This window comes from Alternaria arbusti (genome assembly GCF_024043155.1).
Source record: "Alternaria arbusti strain BMP 1465 chromosome Unknown scaffold_4, whole genome shotgun sequence".
NCBI lineage: Eukaryota > Fungi > Ascomycota > Dothideomycetes > Pleosporales > Pleosporaceae > Alternaria > Alternaria arbusti.
In genome coordinates, this window is record NW_026249944.1 from 1332996 (window position 1) to 1353220 (window position 20225).

Here is a 20225-nt window from a genome sequence, read left to right on the forward strand (position 1 = left end):
CCACACGGTTTCGTCTTTCAGAGAGCTAGTGACAACGTTTTTGGACTCCTTTGAAATGTATTTAACCTTCACTTCTTCTACTCTCCTCTCTTTATCGCGTTCAAAAGTTCCACTGTTAAAGATCTCAGTCTACGTCAACATAAAAGCAAATAAAGACAAAACCCGAAGCCAAAGTATAGTTCTAGGCGGACAGTTTGAGGTAAGTCACCAGATGTTCCTTGGATGTGGTGCAACTGCGGCATCAGCAGGATCGTTTATCTCGTTGGTTCGCAAACCACAAGGAAAGGATGCACGGCAGCTGTCTAACATTAGCGCACACTCGTCATTACCAACCATCGTCATCGACTTACCACTGATAAACAACCGCCCAGTCTTGACATCATGCCTAACCGTCGTACTCCCACTCAGCACTTTCGCATCCTTATCCTCAATAACTTTCTCAACCCTATAATCCACGCTTCTTACTCCAGTCGTTCCTACATCTACCGTCTTCCTGATACGCCAGATAGTGACAGGTGAAATGCCATTATAAGGATCGTCAAAGCCTTTCATGGATTGGTATAAATTCGGGAAACCTGCGACGTACATATCGCCGTTTGCATCGGGTGAGATGTTATCGAGTGGCATACCGACGTGAATGGTGTCGACCAGGCTGAGGGTCTTGTCGGGCTGTAGGGCTAACACGCGGATTTGACCGTCGATGGTGCTGGGGACGTAGAAGAGGCCGTCTCGGCCGAGGGCCAGTCCGTTGGGGAACTTGAGCTTTGTTTTGGGGAGGTAACTGAGCGCCTTGTTAAGGTAGGTGTTATACTTTGGCTCACTGGGTGCGTCTGATCGGGTGAACTGGCGCTCTTCGCTGCCGTCGTAGGCTGCGTGACACTTCCTAGCTCCGTCGCAGTAGGCGACATTACCTCCGCCGATGAAGAAGTCGAGTCCAAGACGCTGATATACGTTAGTTATCTTGTCTATAGTTTAGATACGAATGTCACGTACCATGCCAACTTTAACCGAGTGGTCATTCGTAACCAGAAACCCACCAGAGCCATCACCAAGCGCCGCCACACGGTTCGGTGTCCAAATCTCATCAGAAAAGACGGTGCGAACATGTCGCATTTGTTCTTGACCCTTTCTCATCTCAAAAATCTCGACCGTCGAGTTTGCGCCGCTTTCAGAAGCATCAACAATCTTGTTGGACCCATCGACTGGTGGTCGTTGGTTGACAAAGTAGAAGCGAATAGTGTTATCGTCCAAGACCTGGACATCAAAGCCCAGAAGATCGAGATCAGAGCTTCCATCTGCTCCCTTGTAATGGCCTATCGGCTTGATGCTACGAAGATTGTAGAGACCGTCTTCACCAGGCTCGTCGATGTCCAAAGCTAGGAGTTCTGAGCCGCCGGGCCGCCGTCCAGTTACATTGAGGTCGTTCATGCTGCAGGAATCAGTACTCGCGGCCGCGAAACCGCGTTGTTTTGCAGTAATAAGGGCGTGTAAACGTACGCTTGATTCCAAGCCAATCTAGCCGCCGTACCTGCACAGGCGGCATACAGCGTTCTCCCCTCATTGTCCAGCCAGATATCCTCGCATGCCTCCAACCTTGGATGCACGAGACGACGGCAATTGAACTCTGGGAATTCGTCGATGCTCTGTATCACGCGCCCAACACCAAAGGTAATCGTAAAAAGGTCTTTCAGGTAGATTTGGTAAAGCGACGCGCCCCACGCTACGACGAGGGCCCAGTACACGGTTTTCGCTATGCTAGGCATTGCGGAAGCTCAAACGCAATAGAATGAGAATGTAAGATAGATGGAAAATGCAGGAAAGGCTGAGCTTATATCTCACGTTGATACCTAGAGGTACGGCTGAGCAAGGCTTGCAGGGGTTCTAACAGGTAAGGCGCCTCCGCTCAGCCCCAGTAAAAATCGTCCCTCGATACGCGCGCGGAGCACGTGGGCTGGTGAAGGACCTCCAGACATACCTCATCACCGAGCCTAAGTTTTTGCTTCGCCGAGAGCATATCGCTGGTATGAGATGCGGATAGCAGCGTTGGGGATAGCCGTTCGGCCTCATCCCCGGGAAGGCTGACGTCACAGGGTCTCCAACCCAATTCGGTGGCATCCTCGGCTTACCACACCCCACGCCCTCTCAATTGCCAGCAGCAACCCCTACTTCCCCAAAGTCAGTTCCAAGATCTGCATCATTCAAAATGACAAAATCCGCCTCCTTCGACGTAATAGGCACCTGCTTCGCCTTCTCCGCCCCCATCACCACCATCCAATCGCGTCTCGGCCCCAAACTCACCACCGCAGCCGTAGACCCCAAGACCCTCTTCTTCAGCTGGTTCTACGCCGCGCAACGCGACTTCACATATGTATCCATGAGCGGCTCCTACGTGCCCATCGCGCAAGTCCTCAAGTCTACTTTTCGCCGCGCATGTGCCGTGGTCGACCTACCCCTCGACGCCATCACGGACGAGGACGTCGACGAAGTGATGAAAGCGTTTAAAGCCATGGGGCCGCGCGATGGGCTGAAGAAGTGTTTTGATGGGCTGAGAGAGGCGGGCTGGGACGTTTATGGTGTTACGAATGGGGGGTCTGAGACGAGTTTGGCATATTATCATATTGCGGGGATTGAGCTCGATGAGCAGCATCTGCTTAGTTGTGATGCTATCAAGATTGCGAAACCGGATGTGAGGGTGTATGAGAATGCGGATAGGCATTTGACGGAGAGAGGATTGGCGAAGGGAGACGGAGAGAGGTGGTTTGTTGCGGCACATGCCTGGGACTTAATTGCGGCGAGGAAGGCTGGGTTCAAGACTGCGTATCTGGACTTTGAGGAACACGATCCATGTACGGATGTCTTCGGCGAGTTCGATTTGTATGCGTCTAGTATGGATGATCTCTTGATCAAATTGAAGGAGAGCAAGTAAGGTTGGCGTAAAGTAAATCACCTAGACGTCTACGTTGCCCTCAAATGCTCTGAATGTTGATACATGATGCTGTTGTAGGCTCCAGAGTCCACTAACAGTGATGTAAACAAAACGACCCAGAAGCCTACATCGCCTTAGTATCTCGTCCATTTTGAGGTTTGATATCAATGTAGGCTGCAGGACATGAGGTGAGTTATAGTGTATCAAGAATGTTGGGCCGAAGTCTGGAGGCTACGTAAGACTGAAAACTCCCCGGAAGTAACTAATCCCGCAGATATATCCGTCCGGATATCATGAGATTCCGTGCAAGATACCGCCTTTTCGCCCATTCCTAGAGCAGCCCGCGCACTAAAAGCAGCCATTTTCCCCAACGTGAAAATCACGTGCCCTCTATCTAAAAAGACTCCTAAGCTCCTCCAGCCTCTGCTTCGTAGCCTCCTCCTTGCCCTTGCGCTCCCTTGCCATCGTCATATTAGCTAGAGCCTTTTTCTTATCCTGGAGTACTAGCATCTTCTCTTCGAAGCTGTTCTGCATGATAAAGCGCTTAATAGTAACCTCCCTATCCTGGCCAAGCCGATGAACACGATCAACAGCTTGCGCTTCAGCTGCCGGGTTGAACTGCGGTTCCATCATGAACACTTTGTTGGCTGTTGTAAGATTGAGACCGAGGCCTCCTGCGCCAATAGATACAAGCATGACGCGGACTGCAGGGTTCTCACGGAGTGCCTGCATAGACTTGTCACGATTTTCGCGGCTCATGCGGCCATCGAGGCGGACGAGAGAGTGGCCGGCGTTCTTGAGAGCAATCTCGATGAGGTCGAGGTGTGTGGTCCATGAGGAGAATACAATGCTGTGAAAGTCAGTAAAGCACGTCTCGGTGTGGTAATGTAGGTATCAACTCACCTTTTGATCGGCCTCTCATCTGGATTTTGCTCGCTCCATACGCGGAACTCTTGCAGGTCGTTGAGTAGAGCCTGGGTCTTTGTATGCGGGCCAGTGTAGCTTCCGATCTTCTTCGCCAGTTTTGGGTCTTTTCGGATCTGATTCTGCTCCTCGATGTAGTTGTAGTAGTCCGTGCGTTCGAGCTTGAGGACCGTGGGCCGGTTGACGTCGTCACAAACGTGGCAACGAACTGAACCATCTACCATGAGGTTATTTTTCCACTGATCCTTCAGCTTCTTGATGTGACGTGGGCAGACGAGGTGGTAGCATGTAGTCATGTAGCCAATATCTTCCTGGACGTTGCCATCTTCATCTTCGTCGTCATCGGAATCATCCTCTAATAAAGACTTCTTATCTGGGCAGTACAGGCAGTCCGCTGCACTTGTCGAATCGAGGAGAGTGAGCATCTCGTAGGCTTGTTGACGTGTCTAAATATTGATCAACGAAGTCAGTAAATGTCTCACGACAGTTTGTATGCGGATAGTACTTACGAGCTGTGGCCTATCGCTGTCCTCCTCATCTATCTCCATGGGCTTTTCATAGGTCATGCCGTCGGTAGTCTTGAGCGCTTCTTCACTGAGCAGATCACGACCGTGAGCGCAGATCAATCGAAGATTTAGGATGGCGGTCAAGATCTTGGCGTATGATCGTCCACCCATCTTATCGCCCTGGGTGACAGCATTCACCTTGCGTTGAGTATCCCTCTCGAACCAGTCATGTAACTGCTGCTCTTCCTTAGAGAACTGCAATCTGACAACGTAGTCAAGCTTCTTGGGGACCTCGTCCTTGATGATCTCCTTGGTACGACGAATGGTAACGGTGCTGACAAGCAGTTGAAGCTTCGTTACAACGTTGGGATCGGCGTTCTTGAAAGGACCGAGGATGAACTGGTTGAAGCCGCTGGGAGTATCGAAAGGCTTCAACTTGATGAAGTTGAAGAGAGCACCCAGATCTTCAAGTCGATTCTGAACAGGCGTACCGGTTACAGCCCAGCGACGTTGACCCATCATCGTACATGCTGCCTTGGACTGGTTGGTCGGGTTGCGAATTGTATGTGCTTCATCCAGAACAATGCGGAACCAGTTAATGTAGGGCAACGCTCGTTTCTTGTCTGTGAGGTCTTTCGCGATGATGTGGTACGTTGTTAAGATTATGTCGTGATCTGCAAGGACCTCAGGTGTTATGCTGAACCGCTCTGAGCCGTGGTACCGCTTCCACTTCAGGGTGCTTGTGCCCTGTGGAAAGTGGTCCTTGATCTGCTCCTTCCAGTTCGTCATGGTGCTGAGAGGACAAACAAGAAGTGTTGCTCGACTATTGATGGTGGGCTGGATCATGCCTGGGTAGGGCCTCGGGGGTGGCCGCTTCTGGCAGAAGTCTTTGGCGGATACAATCGAGGTATCGTCGCAGATGAGTGATAGGATGCTGAGCGTCTTACCCAATCCCATCTCGTCAGCCAGGATGCCACCAAGACTAGGTCTGGGCTGATCTTCCGTCTGTTCGCCCGTGATGATATGCATGTAATACTTGCGTCCATTATCCCGATACTTCGGAGCCCATAAGGAGTCCTTGCGTTTGTCGTAGACATCTGGCGGGTGCTCTTGTTCGTGGTCGACCATGAAGTAAAGCGCCTGCTTTTGGTGAGGGTACAGCTCGGTTTTGATGAGGGTTGAAGGCTCTCGAATCGGAACTTCTTCCGAGCCACTCACAACCGTATCGAAGACGTCTTCGACATCAGCGCGGATCTCGTCGACACTGCGAAGGACGTAGGTGTTTGTGGCAGCGCCAACGGCGTACTGGGTGGACGGCTGGAAATCGGGTTGTCCTACTTGACTCTTCTGGAACCCCTCCTTGGACTGTGGATTGTAGTAATCATGGCGCGCGAGTTCGAAGACGGGGTTCTCAAGAATGAGGTTCTTACTTCTGAGATACCTTCCAAGGTGGTCCGCAGACTTACGAGGACAGTACAGTTGTAAAGTCATACCGACAAGTGCAGATATTTGACTGCCAGGCGGTCCTTCGTTGGGAAGCTTTCGACGGGGTTCAGTCCAGGCCAGCCACTTTAGACCGTTGGTTTGCGCGCTATCGATCAGTGGTGTGAGACCTTGTGCGGTCTTCATGTCAACTCTGCCGAACTCTTTACCCATACCGTCAAGCACCTAGATATTGGTTAATTTATGTTACACATGTATCTTGAACTGCAATCTTACCATAATGATCTGATTTCCTTTGTGACCGCCACCCCTGCGGAAGGATACCTTGATTCTGCTTTGGCCACCATGGTTGCCATGGAACTTCTTGGGGTCAGGGAAAGGAACCACGTGGGCCTGAATGTAGGTCTGCTTGAGCTTGCCAATGCAGATGTCATCGTTGCTGTTGTCGTGCACGACCTGGATCTCGTCTTCGTCGTCGCTCATGGTCAAGTCGATTGCCGGTCCCTGTTGCGGCGGTGGGGCAGGTGATTGTCCGTTTTGAAGCTCAAGTGCACTTCCACCAGCGAAGTTGGGCCGATTGCCGTTCTTCCGGTCAGTCTTGATGCGCTTGGCAGGTGATGACGTGCGCTCTTGAACGTTGTGTAGGCGTTCGACGAGCGAGACTTGGCCAGCAATAGTGGGGTCAGTACGGCCGCGGTCAGTGTCGTTACCGGATGACGCAGGGCGCTTGGGAGTCGACGAGGTCGGATTGAGAAGCGCGCGCGGGTCGAACTGCGGAGTGTGTGCTGCAGGTGTTCCGTTGTTGTTGTTCTGGGCGTGGTTGTGGTGGGTCGTGTAGTCGCCTGGCACGTGCGTGGTTAGTTCTGGGTGTGGTTCTGCTTCTACGTCGGCGCCTAGGTGACTTGTGAACGCAGGTGCATCCGGCAGCGAACCAACGGGTGAGGAGGTGACAATGGGCTCGTAGGCGACAGAATCAGGCTCCACAGCAGGCTCGTATATGGCCAGCTCTGACCTCGCAGAGGAGTCAGACGCTGGGCTGCCTCCCATAGTCTCCATGCTGGGCTGTGATGGGTGTGATTGTCAAAGGGAAGGAGCGATGACGAAGACGCGTGGAAGTCCCTAACACCAGGACTGATATCAAGTGCAAGTAGGCGATTTTGGGTAAAGAGGTGGACAAAGGTGAGGAGAAAGAGAGAGATTGAAGATATACCTGTTCTACGTACCCTCCTCGGGTCAAGTAATAGGGCGGGATTAAACTTGTCCATGATGGGCTTGCAAACAAAATCACCAGGACTCTACAGGTGAGAGAGCTTCAGGTAATTCTGGCAGGTCCCTCAGCGCTTCCAAGCTCTTCCAGCCCTTCCAACGATGTTGATGCCGAAGCGCATCTGATAGTCCGGATGCCAAGCCCTGATCCTTTCGCTCGCCACAAATTACGCGTTTTCAGGGTGTCTCGATGCGCTCAGAGAGCCCCCAGAACTGCTGCGAATCCCCTGAAGCCTGGTTGCGGTTGATGCAGGGCGCGAAGTTCCGAGGCTCGAAATGTTGAGATGATGGCGCGTAGTCGCTTAGTATACCCGGTCGTCGGGTAAGTGAAGGTAGACGTATGGTTTCGCGTCTCAGCGGCGGCAGATTTGCCAGGCAACAATGCGGTCGGATACAGGCTCAGATGAACAAAGAGTCATTCATTTGTACCGTGGTGCGTGGGTGAAATGGCGCTGTTGCCTTTCCTGTTGATCGTGGGAAGTCATCGCGTGTGGCTGAGAAGGGCTAGCAGGAGTGTCAGATGACCCTCTCGATAATTCACGGGACATCGGCAAAGGGTCGCTGCCCGCGATTGTCGGGGGGAACCGATAAAGATTGCACAAGAGAAGCAAGCAAGAGTCTCATCAGCTCGCGGACGACGCGCATGTATCACTCAGGTTATTAAAGGGTGTGGGGGTTGCGCAGCGTACGCGAAGGTGTGGGTGCACCAGCAGGATAGCGGAGCTGTCCCGCTACTACACACATGTTGCTATCCGTAGATTCTGTACGACAAAACGCCTCCCATGCTGCCCAACCAGATGCCTGTACTATAGTCACAGCAACCTTGCGCCCGTGATGCAAGACGGCTCTCTCACGCATAATGCCATGATGTAAATAAAGAATGCCTCAAACTGGGCGATCATCTGCTCAGCACCAGGTAAACACCGGGTTCCGCCCTTTGACCATCTCCAAACGTTCTACGATGACCTTTTTCCTGTTACCTTCCATATCTTCATTTGCAGCGTATCCTAGATCGCCGTCGTCGTCAAAGCCATAATCATCAAGGTCCCTCCTATGGGTCAAGGAGTGTCGCCTATGGTGTCGTGAGTCGCGCGTGTTTCGGCGAGGCGCATCGTAACTCATGCGCGACTGATGCGGAGGCCGGCCATTTGAGTGACTATTCAAATTACGCGAACCCCAGTACACGTCGCTTACAGTCGCTGGTGATTCTGGGCCTTGGTCAGGACGTCGTACGTCGAGAGAGGATGAGCCGCGCGTGAGGTTGAAGCGATTCTCGTGTGCGGACTCGAGGGGTGGGGAGTTCATGAGGAGATCTTTCTGGGGCTTCTGTGGCGGCGTTGAGACAGCTGTGATATCCATCTCTTCATGCTCTTCCTCCACCCTTGGCTGTCTGCCTGGTGGCTGTTTCCTCCGCATCTCCGCAGACGGAGCCCTCAGCGGCACAGCGATGGGTATCTCGACAATGTCATCCCAGACACATACACGTGCCCTTCTCGTGAGCTCAAGCGGCCCAAGATCCGGTGTCTTCAGTGTCTCCACCACGTTCCAAGCCTGTCCCTTCATGACCGCGATCTGTTTCGCATACATGCGCTCCTTGAAATCGGCATCTTGTGAGAAGCACTTTCGGAGTACCGATTGTGTGTCGCTCCACCATTGTTTCGAGGTGAGGAGGGGAAGGAAGTGACGGCGGGTGGCTTCGGAAAAGGGCTGGCCGATCAGCGAGACGGGTAGGAAGAGCCATCCGAAGGGATAGCTGCGCCACTGTAATCATGTTAGCATAGCGTTGGGGAGTTCTGAGCAGGTACTAACAGCATCAGGGTGCTTCCAGGGCCACGACAAACTGTTGTCAATGGCACCGATGGTCACTGTGGGTGTCGGCCCACTCTGCATCGGTGTGTTCGACCGGCTAGTCGTGGTCATGGGTTCCCTTCGCCCGTAGGGGTCAGATTCCTCCATCGATTGCCTTGTGTAGGAGCTCGGTTGATGGTCGTCGTCATCGTCGCGTTCCATCTTCGGCGGTTCTGCGACAATGGAGGCCTGCTGCGTCTTCTGGTCAATCTTGATCATCCAGTTGTCTAGGCCTCTGTCGGTGTTGCGCATGATGTAGTCGAGAATGACCAATTTCTCCAACTGCTCTCTGAATGACTGTTGAATTGCGGGCGTCCAGAAGCCTCTCCGTTGGTGCTGTGCGTCCCCATTGCCAGATTGTTCGTCCTCGTCCTCTCCGTCTGACTGCGAACCATTTGGTCTGCAGTCTTCAGCCCATCTCCGCTTCTTCTTCCGTGCCGCCCTGTCCGCATTGTGGTTTGTGTTATGCTGATCTGGCCACGGGTTCTCCTTGAGGAAGATGTTCGCGTCTTTGAAGCCTTTCAGGAACACCTGGAAACTCCCAAGCTTTTCCGGAAATGGCTTCCTTTTCCTGTAGTATGCGCGGCGATCCCAAAAGTCGTAGTGGAAGGATTTCGAGGACAGACCGACGACGTCGGTGTAGGGTACGAGGTTGGTGCGCAGCTGGGTATCGAGGACGTATGCGGCGGCTTCGGAGATGTAGGAGAGGTTGGGGATGAGGCAGGCGCGACCGAAGAAGAATGGAAACAGGTTGCGATGTATCCACTTGGTCCATTTGGGATTGCGCGACGCGTAGGGCTCTTCGTCTTTAGGCTTGAACACGCCCACCACCTTGCCCTGTGTAGTACGCGCGAAGTAGCTGCCTGAACTGCCCTGTGTAATCAACAAGGGGTGTACATCCATCTCGATGGCCGTCCTGACGCTTTCCACGATATCGTCGAATTCGAGCTTCGTCAAGCGATCGGAGGGCACGTCGTAGTCGAATGTGAGCGACTCTGCAGTTGCCGGTCGCACCCAGTCTGGCGCCTGGAAGACTGAGTGATGGATCTCGAGCGTCTCCTCGTCTGCCGAGTCTTTCTGCTTCTTGATCTTGAACTTCTGCGCAATCTCGTCGGCCCATCGCTCAAATCGCGCATTGATGGCCTTGATGTCCACGCCGGAATTGGCACGTTGCCGTCGCCCAGACGGGCCCTTTTTGTGATTCGGTGAACTCGCGCCTGAGCCATTCATTCGCATATTCGAGTTCCGCTGCGGTTGTATTGGTGCATATTGCGCGTTGGACAGGGGATTCTGGTGGTGGTCGCCCTCGAAGTCGCTGCCGGAGTCGTCTTCTTCTTCCTCGGCTTGGGCTATTCGGGCATAACCCGAAGTTGGCGGTCGTTTTGATTTTGGCATGGTGGGCTTGGGAGAGCGAAGGAATCAAGGTCGGTCGGAGTTTGCTGTTCGTGAGTTGAGGCCTGCGATTATGGTGAAATGACGACCGCGGACACAGCTGCTGCAGGGGTCTGAGGCGCTAGTGTTCCGCTGTGGATCATCACATGCAAGACGCCCACACTATGCATCTGATTCTAGATCGACCGAATATCTATATGCTGTGGGGTATCGAAGTCTATCTGCAGTACGCTCAAAGAACTACTTAATTATTCGCGGCGTTGATCCATCATCTAAAAGCTATCGTCAAGATCCACTTGCCGTCTGACCACACTCGGACTGTCCTCGTCCATACCACCTGTTGAGTCTGTGATATCGCCGCCGGCTGTCATGAGCAAGTCATCCACAATGCGCTTGCTAGCTTCTCGGGCTGTTCCGTATGTTAGCAATTGCTAGATATGTGAGGAGGGGAAATCTTACCAGGCGTCTGCATCAGCTTGCTTTGCGGAATGTGGAATTGTATCGTCTTCGGAGGACTGAAGTCAACATCGTCGTCCTCTTCGTCGCTGTCGTCGAAGATTGTGCCGCCGGTCCGGCGAATGCTCATGGGTTGTTTGCCTTTGGCGGGCGTCTGTATACTTATACCAGGTGTCCGCGGCGTCTTCATAGGCGAAAAGATGTCGGCGCGTAGTTGTGGTGCTGGTGAAGAGGGAGGTGAAGAGTCGAAGTCTAGCAACTTGGTAGCTGCGCTTCGTGGTGTAGGTGCTCCACGCTGGCCGCCGGTGCGAGGGGTGAACGCACCCGTCGGTTTGTACTTTCTCGGACTGATAAGTGGTGTAGCTTGTACGCGGTATGTCTTGTCGAGAACGCGATGAAGCAGCGGGTCGTTGTTGACGTAGGACTGTTTCGTGGCTGTGGGCTGCATGAACGGCGAGGACTCAAAGCCGCTCATATCTGGAAGGGCTTGCGACTTCCCAGGCGTGACAGGCTCCAGCTTCGGCGTCTTCGTGCCGCCAATGTTGGGTCTGAACTCGGATTTCAATGCCTCGTATGGCGAAGACATGCCAGCGAACTGAGGCTGCTCCTCATATTCGCTCTCTTCCTCGTCCTCATGGTGTTTGCCTCTTGTGGTGGAAGGTGGAGCCCGCGGAGTGCTGTGTCCGAGCGAGGGCGAGTCGAACGCGAGAGTGGATTCGGCGTCTTCTTGTGCAGACAAGGGCCGTGGTGGTGTTGTCGTCGTTCCAGTCACGGTATCCTCGTCCTCAACCGTCTCTTCGTCGTACGTTTGTGACTGTTCAGTCTCATCTTGTACAGCTGATTCGTCTTGCTCGGGGGCTTCGTAGCCCGAGAGAGACACATTGGCGCTGGCCTCGAAGAACTGTTTCCAGAACTTGGAGCCTTCCCAAACAGCTTCCGAGTGTTTTCCGTATTGTTCGACGATCGGCAAGATACCGGTTGTTACGATGCGATGCGCGCGGCTGAAGTTTTGGTCGATTTCTGCTCGTGTCAGTTGCGATAGTGGGGTGCTCGAAGCTGTGTTTACCTTGCAGTGTGAGAGTGATGGACTGCTCTAGCTTCTCCAATTCCTCTGTCAGCGACAGATTGCGCTGCGGCGCCATACTCATGCGCGACATGGTGTAGTTCGCGTCTAGCAATGGTATGCGCGGTCGGTGGCAGACGCGCTTTGTTGTGTTCGGGACGAAGACTCGCGATTCCTTGGCACCCCCGAAGTTCCCCGCACCTTCACCCAGCAATAGCTCTCCCCATCACGCGTCTGTCGTTAACGATGCCTTTCTCAAACTCGACTCATACCTGCTCGAACAAGCGTGCGGAACCGTACCGCTCGACTCGTGTGACTATTGCACCCGCACTAGAATGGCAAGGTTATCAACGTCACTCCCGGACCTCTTAAACCCGATGAGGATGCGTAGGTTTGCGCCATGCAACCGACATGCCCATGGTACGAGAGGGGTTATGCATACGCTACGCCCGTTCCGCATGCCCGGTTAGCCCATGTGAGCTTCCCGTCACTGTCGATGAGGGGATCTGGGGTAATGTATATGCATATGTAGCCGCTGAGGTGCATGCTCGACTGCCTCGTTGTCTCCTTAGTTACCTCTCCTTCTGTTCTTCGTATTGGGCTCTCGACTTGCTATCTCACCAGAACAACAATCATCATGTCGTTTCGTCTACCAACAAGAACATCATGTCAGGCAGTCCCCAGATTCGCAAGTACACCACGAGTGGCTTCCCGAGCACCACGATGGGCGCGTAGCTACGCAGTCACTTCAGACCAGAATAGAACAGCCATCGTAACGGGCTCTGCTCGCGGAATGTGAGACTCATGTACTTCAGGGATGCCCTCAACAGGGTTGACTAACCCGTGACAGCGGCAAGGCCATTGCTCTTCGACTAGCCAATGACGGATACGATGTCTGCATCAACGATGTTGAAGCCAACAAATCTGGCGCCGATGAAGTTGTCAAAGAGATACAAGGCTTGGGGAGAAAGTCTTTCGCGTACACAGCCGATGTATCGAACTTGAGCGAGGTCCAAGGCCTGGTGAAAGCATCTGTCTCGGAATTGGGACCTTTAAACACCATGGTAGCGAATGCTGGTATCGCACAGGTCAAAGCACTTCTCGATCTCACGGAACAAGATCTCAAGCGCATGTTCGAAGTCAATGGTAAGTGTTTTTTTCGTACAGCATGAAAACAGTACACTAACATATTCGCAGTATTCGGCGTCTACAACTGCTACTCCACAGCCGCCAAGCAGATGATCTCGCAAGGCAACGGCGGCAAAATCCTAGGCGCAGCGTCAATCGTGGCATTCAAGCCCTTCGCACTACTATCTCACTACAGCGCATCCAAATGGGCGGTCCGTGGCCTTACTCAGGCCTTTGCCATGGAAATGGCTGAACACAAAATCACCGTGAACGCCTATGCGCCAGGTATCGTCGGCACGGCCATGTGGGATCTGATTGACGAAAAGCTGGGTGAGAAGACAGGAGCAAAGAAGGGCGATACGATTAAGAAGTACACCGACGAACTGATTGCGCTGGGCCGGACTAGTGTACCAGAGGATGTGAGCAGTACGGTGAGCTTCCTGTGCAGTAAGGACAGCGACTATATGACGGGGCAGACTATTGTCATTGACGGCGGTATCATCTTCACTTAATCTATGCTGGTAGTCGACAATAACAGCTCCACTATTTACGTACCTGTATTATCTTCTATTGCTGGCAACTCCTTGATCGTCTTATCCACCCGATGGGTCACTTTATAACGCCAGCATTCCGATGTCAACTAAACCATATAAGTCACCGCATGTTCAGTTTCAATACACCCACCTTCTATCATCTCGAAACCCCACTTTATACCCTTCAGAAGATAAACATCATCATGAGTTTCTGGGCTGGCGGTGACTTCTATGCCTTGTCTGGTATGCGATATCAGCACAAGCCCTGGGGTTACTACGAATTCGGCCCTCACGGTCGTCTTACTGGCCCTATGGATAACCAAGGTAACCCTACTCCACTTGCTGCACGTACAAATCCACGCTCGAGGGTCAGCCATAACGCAAATGAACCTGACGCGCGACTCGCCTCCCTTGTCACAATCGATCAGTCGGTATTTGATAGTTGGCAGGCGCGCATTGTTGATACCGAGGGGTTTCTCGACGGATTGAGTGGTCTTCAGCGGGCAGAAACACAGGTTGCAATAGTTAGGTTGCGAAGCTTACTGGTGGATCTGAGACAGGGGATTGGCCGCAGGGCGGGAGTATATTGATGGCCGGGTCGGGTGTAAGATGTTGCCTAGGTGTGATAGCTAGATGATCTCCATTATACGGTGCGGTCATTTGCACATGCCTACAGATCTGCCAGGCTATTCTGGTTTGTTTGTGTCTGTTTTTATATGTTCTTATTCGTTCCACACTCTTCGGTACGGAGCTGTTTGTGTATGGCAAACTTGCTAGATTTAGTTACTTATGTTCGCTTACATGCACCATCACACCAGATCAACTACCTGCTAGTTGCCTCCGTCACATATATTCAAGCTCTAACGGAACACCCAACACCAATCCATGGCCCCTCCAAGTCTCAGCGGGCTTCTTAGTCGACGTGGAAGCAACCGACCTGAGCGAGATCCAGCGCAGTCACCACATCAGCAGAGCGCGAACGCAGATCAGCCCGCTGGCGAAGATCCAAAATCCTCCGAACTTCGCCGCAAACACATAGAATGGCTTGAGGAGATGGGAGAATTGAGCAGCTTACTAGTCACTGTGGAGAGCGTTCCGATGTCGCAGGACGGATACAAAGCCTTGAGAGATTTCACTGAGCAAATGAGACGTCGTATCGAAGTTGTCAAAGAGGAGATAAATGAAGAGATCGATAGGGGATTTGCTTGATGCAAACGGCACGGTTCACTGCTGTACGACGACGGGATGATGTGTCAAAGTTCCTGGCTTGCTTTTCTCGGTTTGCATCTTGACGACGACTGAATCGTTCGTCAGCAGTCGCTTGATGAGACTGTTGTCTCATTCAGTATACATGTCATCGCTTTCGGTTGCGAGTAATTTCATAAGTAGTAGTTGAGCCCACGAATCAAAGCCACCTTCCTGAGCATCCACCTTCACTTAACTTGACCCTATACAACCTTGACCTCCGACTACGACCGGAAGAATCTGCGCTTCTAGCAATCCTGGCTTGGCTTTGACTGCGACGAATACAGCATCATGGAATCCTCGCTCCCGGCATCATTGGTACCTCAGGAACAGGAAAGAACATTCCACCAAAGCACGCCTGATGGGGAGAAGTTCACTCCCCGGCGCTTATACAGCGTCAAGTCGACGTCACATCCTTCCAGTCGAACAATGATGAAGACAACAAAGTATTCTCGGAAGAAATAACATACCAGTACGGTACTACGACTTATCCTCAACTAACCGTTGTGAGTGGCAAAGTCTCGCATGTTCTCGAAGAGCTTTATTCATATATAGAATGGCTCGAGATAAGAAACATGGAGCTGCGGACTGAGTTGGTGGGAGTACAGAAGGCTGTGGATATGATCGCCAAAAGATTATGTGCCGCCAACGACCCGACTTCTAGTATCTGAGCCTACAGCAGCGAGGACCGCTGATGAGGAACCAGCGTGGGAGGAGATTAAATAGAAGTGTTGTTGCCTATGTGTTCTACCAATGAATCAATATCGGTACATCTTTGGCGCGTGTACAGGATCGTGGTCTCGAAAGTTTGATTGAGATCATAAACTATGTGACCTTTTGTGAAAGCTGTATGACAGCTGCATAACACCCGTACAGCCATGCACTCAGATATCAGTCGATAGATACGGAAAAATACTATGGGCGGTTTAGCAGTCGCTCATACGTCATCTGCGTGATTGTACATACGAGCCCTTACAAACAGCTGCTGCATTTTTGTAATAGCAATGCAGAACAGCGATCGGATCGCGATCTCTCATCAATCGCACCGAATCGTCTGTCAATTGATCAGCTGTCGATCCAAACGCCATTGATGACGACGAAGCCCTTGAAGATAAGTACAGCTCATCCGGGATCTAGAACGCTCACCCCGTTAACAATTCATCATTTACATCCCGAATCGTGTTGCGCCGAAACTCTTGAGCACAATGAGCCCTCGAAAGAACATGAAGAAGGCTGAAGAGCAACACCCTCCAGCACCGTTCGCGGAAGACGACACCGCTTCCCAATGTGATGATGAGTTCCAAGGGTTCAGCCAAGAGGAAATCGCCGACTATTTGGCGACCTACCATGCGATGTTAAACTTGGACCTGAACAATGACGAAGGCGAGCATATAAACGATGACGCTTTCGAAGACTCACAGTCCGACCCAGGCGAATACGGGCAAGAGCAGCGCGATGAGATCCCATATCTGCGTGACAACGGAAACGAGCCTCCATCGCATATCCGGGTAAACTACCGTGCCGCTGTTCAGCCACCGCAACGTCCACCACCTCCGCTCCAGCAGAACCCGGTTCCTGTAGCTTCACCTCCAACGTTCATCTTTCGAGACGCTGCAAACCCCGCTCCTATGCCTTTTGCAAATATGCCGCAAGCTCTCCCTGCATGGCACTTTGATAGGGGAGTTCAAGCAGCGCTCCGACGATATCGTCGCAATCATCGTCCAATTGGCGGCTTCCCCGAAGAATACTACCCAAGAGGCGTCGTGCCAGGTGGATACAGTCGGGGCGTTGAAGGCATGCCCAGCCACTTGTTTCCTCATCGGTCTGTGCCGATCATGCGTCGTTCTGATGGAAGACAAAACGAACGAATGCCGTTTGCACCGCCACGCCCATTGGATAAGGACATGGCTCCTCCCATGGAACGCGACCTCCTGTTTGAAATGTGGGCCGATGCCTTTGTTGAGAGTAGAAGGATGGAGCAGGATATGGCAGCATTCAGGGAAAGGCTTCAGCGGCTGTACAAGTTCTGTTACAGGTCTTAACCTGGGGTGGACGTCCCTGGCTCGTGATTATCGTTCTTCTAAGAATCTCGGTAGATTTCCTGATTGTCATCGCGCTGGCGTAGCCGTTCGCTCATTTGTTTGTCGCTTTCCATGACGAAGCGTTATCATCTACGTGTGTACTTCCTGTAGCAACACAACACTCTTTATCTGTAGCCTGTTAGCAACATCATTACTAAATCCCCATTCATCGTTCATCGCGAGAAGTTCGCTACATAGCAGTTATGTCTTCATACCAAAGATCCAGCGCATCGCCCTACTATCTTCCGCTTGATCCTCATCCCTACCAGCAGCGATATGCGCGAAGCCCATCTTCGCGAGCGCCGATGCATAATCCTTACGGTTGGATGTATATGAACGACATCCTTCACAACGACATGCGAGCGATGATGGAGGACATGCGGACAAGGAGAAAGCAGTGGCAAGAAGAGAGGGAGAAGATGCGCGAGACAATCCACGGAGGCGGCGCGGGCCAATGCAGCGATAGTATGATATGAGGCGTCCCATGATGAGGTCAACAATAGTTGCCTGGAGATGAATAAGGCGTGTGTTGGTTGGGAGGAGTGTATGCGTTGTATACTTGATTGTGCAATTTCGCGATCAATATTGGGCTACCACTAAGCGTTGCAGTGGTAGGATGAGTTTCTTCAATACCTAGCCGAGTTTAGCATGGAGTACATGTGAAAACCCGGGACCAACCGCCGGTCAGATTTCGGTATCACAGATCTGAGTAAAGTTAGCTACCCCTCGAACGCTCTGTATTGACCAGTGAGGGCGTGCACCAGGAGCTTACATAACGGCATGTATCGACATACCTTCATTTGTTGTCCTGTATTACGTATAGGTTGCGGTGTCCTAGGGAGTGGCAAGCCAGGTATATGCTATGCGGTTGCAGATAGCCACGACATGCCTAGAAAGCGGTGATTGACGTATAAGTCATGAGCTCAGCAGTAAAGACAGCAATCGCCAAGACAATCGCGGAGTGCTGAATAGTATAGCACATCCGGGATGGCCGTACACTGGTCGTACAAGCTACGATTGTTCCACGCAAGTAGGAATGTCGGGGAATCGGCCCGTGGTAGCCAGCCGACTGAACAACGGTCAAACCAGGTGGCAAAAAATGACTGTGAGGTAACTGGGAGTAACTTGGCGTTCGTTGGTGAGAGGCCGACATTGATGATTCGCAAAAGAACGATATGATGAATGAAGCGGCAACATGGAATATCGGCGATGCTCTGGTGGCATCTGAGATCATAAATAGCGGACAATTCTTCCGTGTGCCGAACACCAGCCCCTCTCTGCTAGCATGCAGATCGCTTAGATTCTCATCGTGAAACCCTTGACTACGTAAGACAGACGAACAGGGCGTACAATGGTTTTCGTTATGATACCCCACGTCTTGGGTAACGACCGATCGGATATCCCGATAACGTTTGCGCGCGTCAATTTCGGGTTTGCTACATCTCTGCCAGCAATGAGGAAGGTCGCAGCTGATACAAGGAGTGGTGGAAGCCGGCCACATTACGTCTTGTATTCAGCATATGACTTCGAGTCTTTCCAGGCGCTACACAAACCCTGATGCCTCACTGCACCTCGGTACAGTCGTCTGTCGAGGAGCGCGTTCGTTCTTGTGCGATCGACGCGGTCGCGTTGTTTGCTCAACTTTGTTAGCGGTCGGCTAGACAAAAAGACGTGGCTGAGCTTTTGCCTCCGCCCAGAAGCTTGGGTGAATGAAGAATAGCTTCCGATGATAAACCGCTCCCGCAATGACAACACAATGGACCTTATTGGTAGACCCTACGCAGTCTATCGTCGCCCTAGGTCAGGACTCACGATGCGAAACGTTTGAGTGGCACTGGTGACCCTGCCCCAACTCAACTCCCGCAATGTGAACTTATCCTGCTTTTGGCACACGTGGACCATTCTGTCTGCCTCAGGCGTGCTCTGTCTATGGTATAAAATCAGCTCATGCTCATCCGTCATCTTCTCACAAAATTCCGCATATCGTTATACCCTTACTTGTCGCTTGGTTTTGCAACAAGCATTGGGTCTATCAATCGCGATAGTATCGAAGCAATGTACGAAATGGCCCCGTTCAAACGGCATAAATGAAATGGCATGCGGGAATACCAATGGCCAGCTTTCGATCTAGGAGGTTTTGGCGGCCATGGTGGTATGGGTGGTATAGGAGGGTATCCAGTGTGGGATACCGGCTTTGATACTCCATACTACGATGTGCCGGGCTCAGTCGAACAGGCGACGCGATCACATGTTGAGGCCCAAACCGAGTTTGAGAAGGCAAAGGAAAAGTACGAGGAAGCTAAGAAGAAGTTCGAGGAATGCGAGAAGAAAGGTAAGTGACCACCCATATTCATGTAAAGCATGCGCTGACTTTGCTCCTGTGCCAGTGGAGAAAGCCGAGCAAATGCTGAACTTGGCGAAGCATCGTGCTGGAGGTTGGTGGAATTGATGCAGTCATTGTTGAGTGGCTGCTGGCAGCACAACGTGGGTGGGGGCGAGCAAAGGCCCGTTGGTATCTCAAGCTCCGGGGATAGACGACCCGTGTAACTTTGATTTCGCGTTGTTCCGTTTGGTGGAGATCTTGTTTTAGCCTGTAAGGAGCTGCAAATGCATCGTCGGCCAGGAAGAGATGAATGCATGCGCCGTAAGCTAAGTGAACTTGAGCTAGAGGCAGAAGAAGGCGTCCCAGCCCCACATGTATGTGTAATTACATCATACAGTGTGTTGTATAGAGACCGGTGGCCACACGATCCTAGCTAAGGTATACGCTATGGCGTCTCCGTTTGGCGCGGCCGATCGTGGTGTGGGTGCTATCGTAGCAGGTATGTATTACGTTTGGACATCGCTTTCGTTTCGTTGTTCGTCGTTCGTCATCTGGCTGATACTCTGTGTTGGTCAAATCAAAATCTTGGACATATAATTGCTGCGTCTAGGCCTCCAGTATGAGTGCAACCTGGGCAGTTATCGCACCAAAGCGCCACGATACCTCTCAACATGACCGCTCATGCTGCTTCAACTGCTCGCGAAGCTCAGGCTTCCAAGGCCACAGGTGTACCTCGTGCACGACCCGCTCACGAAGAAGTCGAGTATGATTCTGAAGCTGGAACTTTGGTCGGGAGTGAGTCTGATGATGACGGTGATGCTCGTCCAGCACCGGCCAACAATCAGCCTGCAGCTCGTCACGAAGCTGCCCGGCGGCTTCCAGCTAACGAGCCCTGCACGTCTTCTCAGGGCGACATAAACGCAGCGGTCCGCGCGCAAAAGGCGAAAGAGATGGAGAACGCGGTTCCTCGGTCCGAGTCGCTCATTGGAGGCGCTGGGCGAAAGGCATGATGAGAGAACTGCTGGCCCGCCTGCAGTGACGGCACGAGCCTGATCGGTTGTCAATTGAGGAGAAGAACTCTATGTGACAAA

The 20225-nt window shown here is 52.2% G+C and overlaps 9 protein-coding genes across 9 annotated transcripts; 5 read left to right on the top strand and 4 right to left on the bottom strand.

The window, feature by feature from the left end:
* Positions 1–254: 254 nt before the first annotated feature.
* Positions 255–1763, bottom strand: J4E86_004090 (uncharacterized protein; the record flags this gene model as incomplete). The annotated part of the gene is made up of 4 exons (XM_051444637.1): positions 255–298; positions 351–942; positions 994–1429; positions 1498–1763. The coding sequence occupies 4 exons, from the start codon at positions 1761–1763 to the stop codon at positions 255–257; spliced, it is 1338 nt and encodes a 445-aa protein (XP_051304262.1).
* Positions 1764–2203: 440 nt separating this feature from the next.
* Positions 2204–2926, top strand: J4E86_004091 (uncharacterized protein; the record flags this gene model as incomplete). The annotated part of the gene is made up of 1 exon (XM_051444638.1): positions 2204–2926. One exon carries the CDS (start codon positions 2204–2206, stop codon positions 2924–2926), a length of 723 nt encoding a protein of 240 aa, XP_051304263.1.
* A 390-nt stretch (positions 2927–3316) lies between these two features.
* On the bottom strand, positions 3317–6855 carry J4E86_004092 (uncharacterized protein; the record flags this gene model as incomplete). The annotated part of the gene is made up of 4 exons (XM_051444639.1): positions 3317–3776; positions 3830–4296; positions 4360–6024; positions 6076–6855. 4 exons carry the CDS (start codon positions 6853–6855, stop codon positions 3317–3319), a joined length of 3372 nt encoding a protein of 1123 aa, XP_051304264.1.
* A 1116-nt stretch (positions 6856–7971) lies between these two features.
* Positions 7972–10308, bottom strand: J4E86_004093 (uncharacterized protein; the record flags this gene model as incomplete). The annotated part of the gene is made up of 2 exons (XM_051444640.1): positions 7972–8826; positions 8875–10308. 2 exons carry the CDS (start codon positions 10306–10308, stop codon positions 7972–7974), a joined length of 2289 nt encoding a protein of 762 aa, XP_051304265.1.
* Positions 10309–10577: 269 nt separating this feature from the next.
* J4E86_004094 (uncharacterized protein) lies at positions 10578–11918 on the bottom strand (the record flags this gene model as incomplete). Its single annotated transcript, XM_051444641.1, has 3 exons — positions 10578–10714; positions 10765–11781; positions 11828–11918. The coding sequence occupies 3 exons, from the start codon at positions 11916–11918 to the stop codon at positions 10578–10580; spliced, it is 1245 nt and encodes a 414-aa protein (XP_051304266.1).
* Positions 11919–12490: 572 nt separating this feature from the next.
* J4E86_004095 (uncharacterized protein) lies at positions 12491–13464 on the top strand (the record flags this gene model as incomplete). Its single annotated transcript, XM_051444642.1, has 3 exons — positions 12491–12555; positions 12675–12970; positions 13022–13464. 3 exons carry the CDS (start codon positions 12491–12493, stop codon positions 13462–13464), a joined length of 804 nt encoding a protein of 267 aa, XP_051304267.1.
* Positions 13465–15935: 2471 nt separating this feature from the next.
* Positions 15936–16772, top strand: J4E86_004096 (uncharacterized protein; the record flags this gene model as incomplete). The annotated part of the gene is made up of 1 exon (XM_051444643.1): positions 15936–16772. The coding sequence occupies one exon, from the start codon at positions 15936–15938 to the stop codon at positions 16770–16772; it is 837 nt and encodes a 278-aa protein (XP_051304268.1).
* A 2136-nt stretch (positions 16773–18908) lies between these two features.
* Positions 18909–19260, top strand: J4E86_004097 (uncharacterized protein; the record flags this gene model as incomplete). Its single annotated transcript, XM_051444644.1, has 2 exons — positions 18909–19143; positions 19199–19260. The coding sequence occupies 2 exons, from the start codon at positions 18909–18911 to the stop codon at positions 19258–19260; spliced, it is 297 nt and encodes a 98-aa protein (XP_051304269.1).
* A 545-nt stretch (positions 19261–19805) lies between these two features.
* Positions 19806–20144, top strand: J4E86_004098 (uncharacterized protein; the record flags this gene model as incomplete). Its single annotated transcript, XM_051444645.1, has 2 exons — positions 19806–19929; positions 19987–20144. The coding sequence occupies 2 exons, from the start codon at positions 19806–19808 to the stop codon at positions 20142–20144; spliced, it is 282 nt and encodes a 93-aa protein (XP_051304270.1).
* Between the last annotated feature and the right edge of the window lie 81 nt (positions 20145–20225).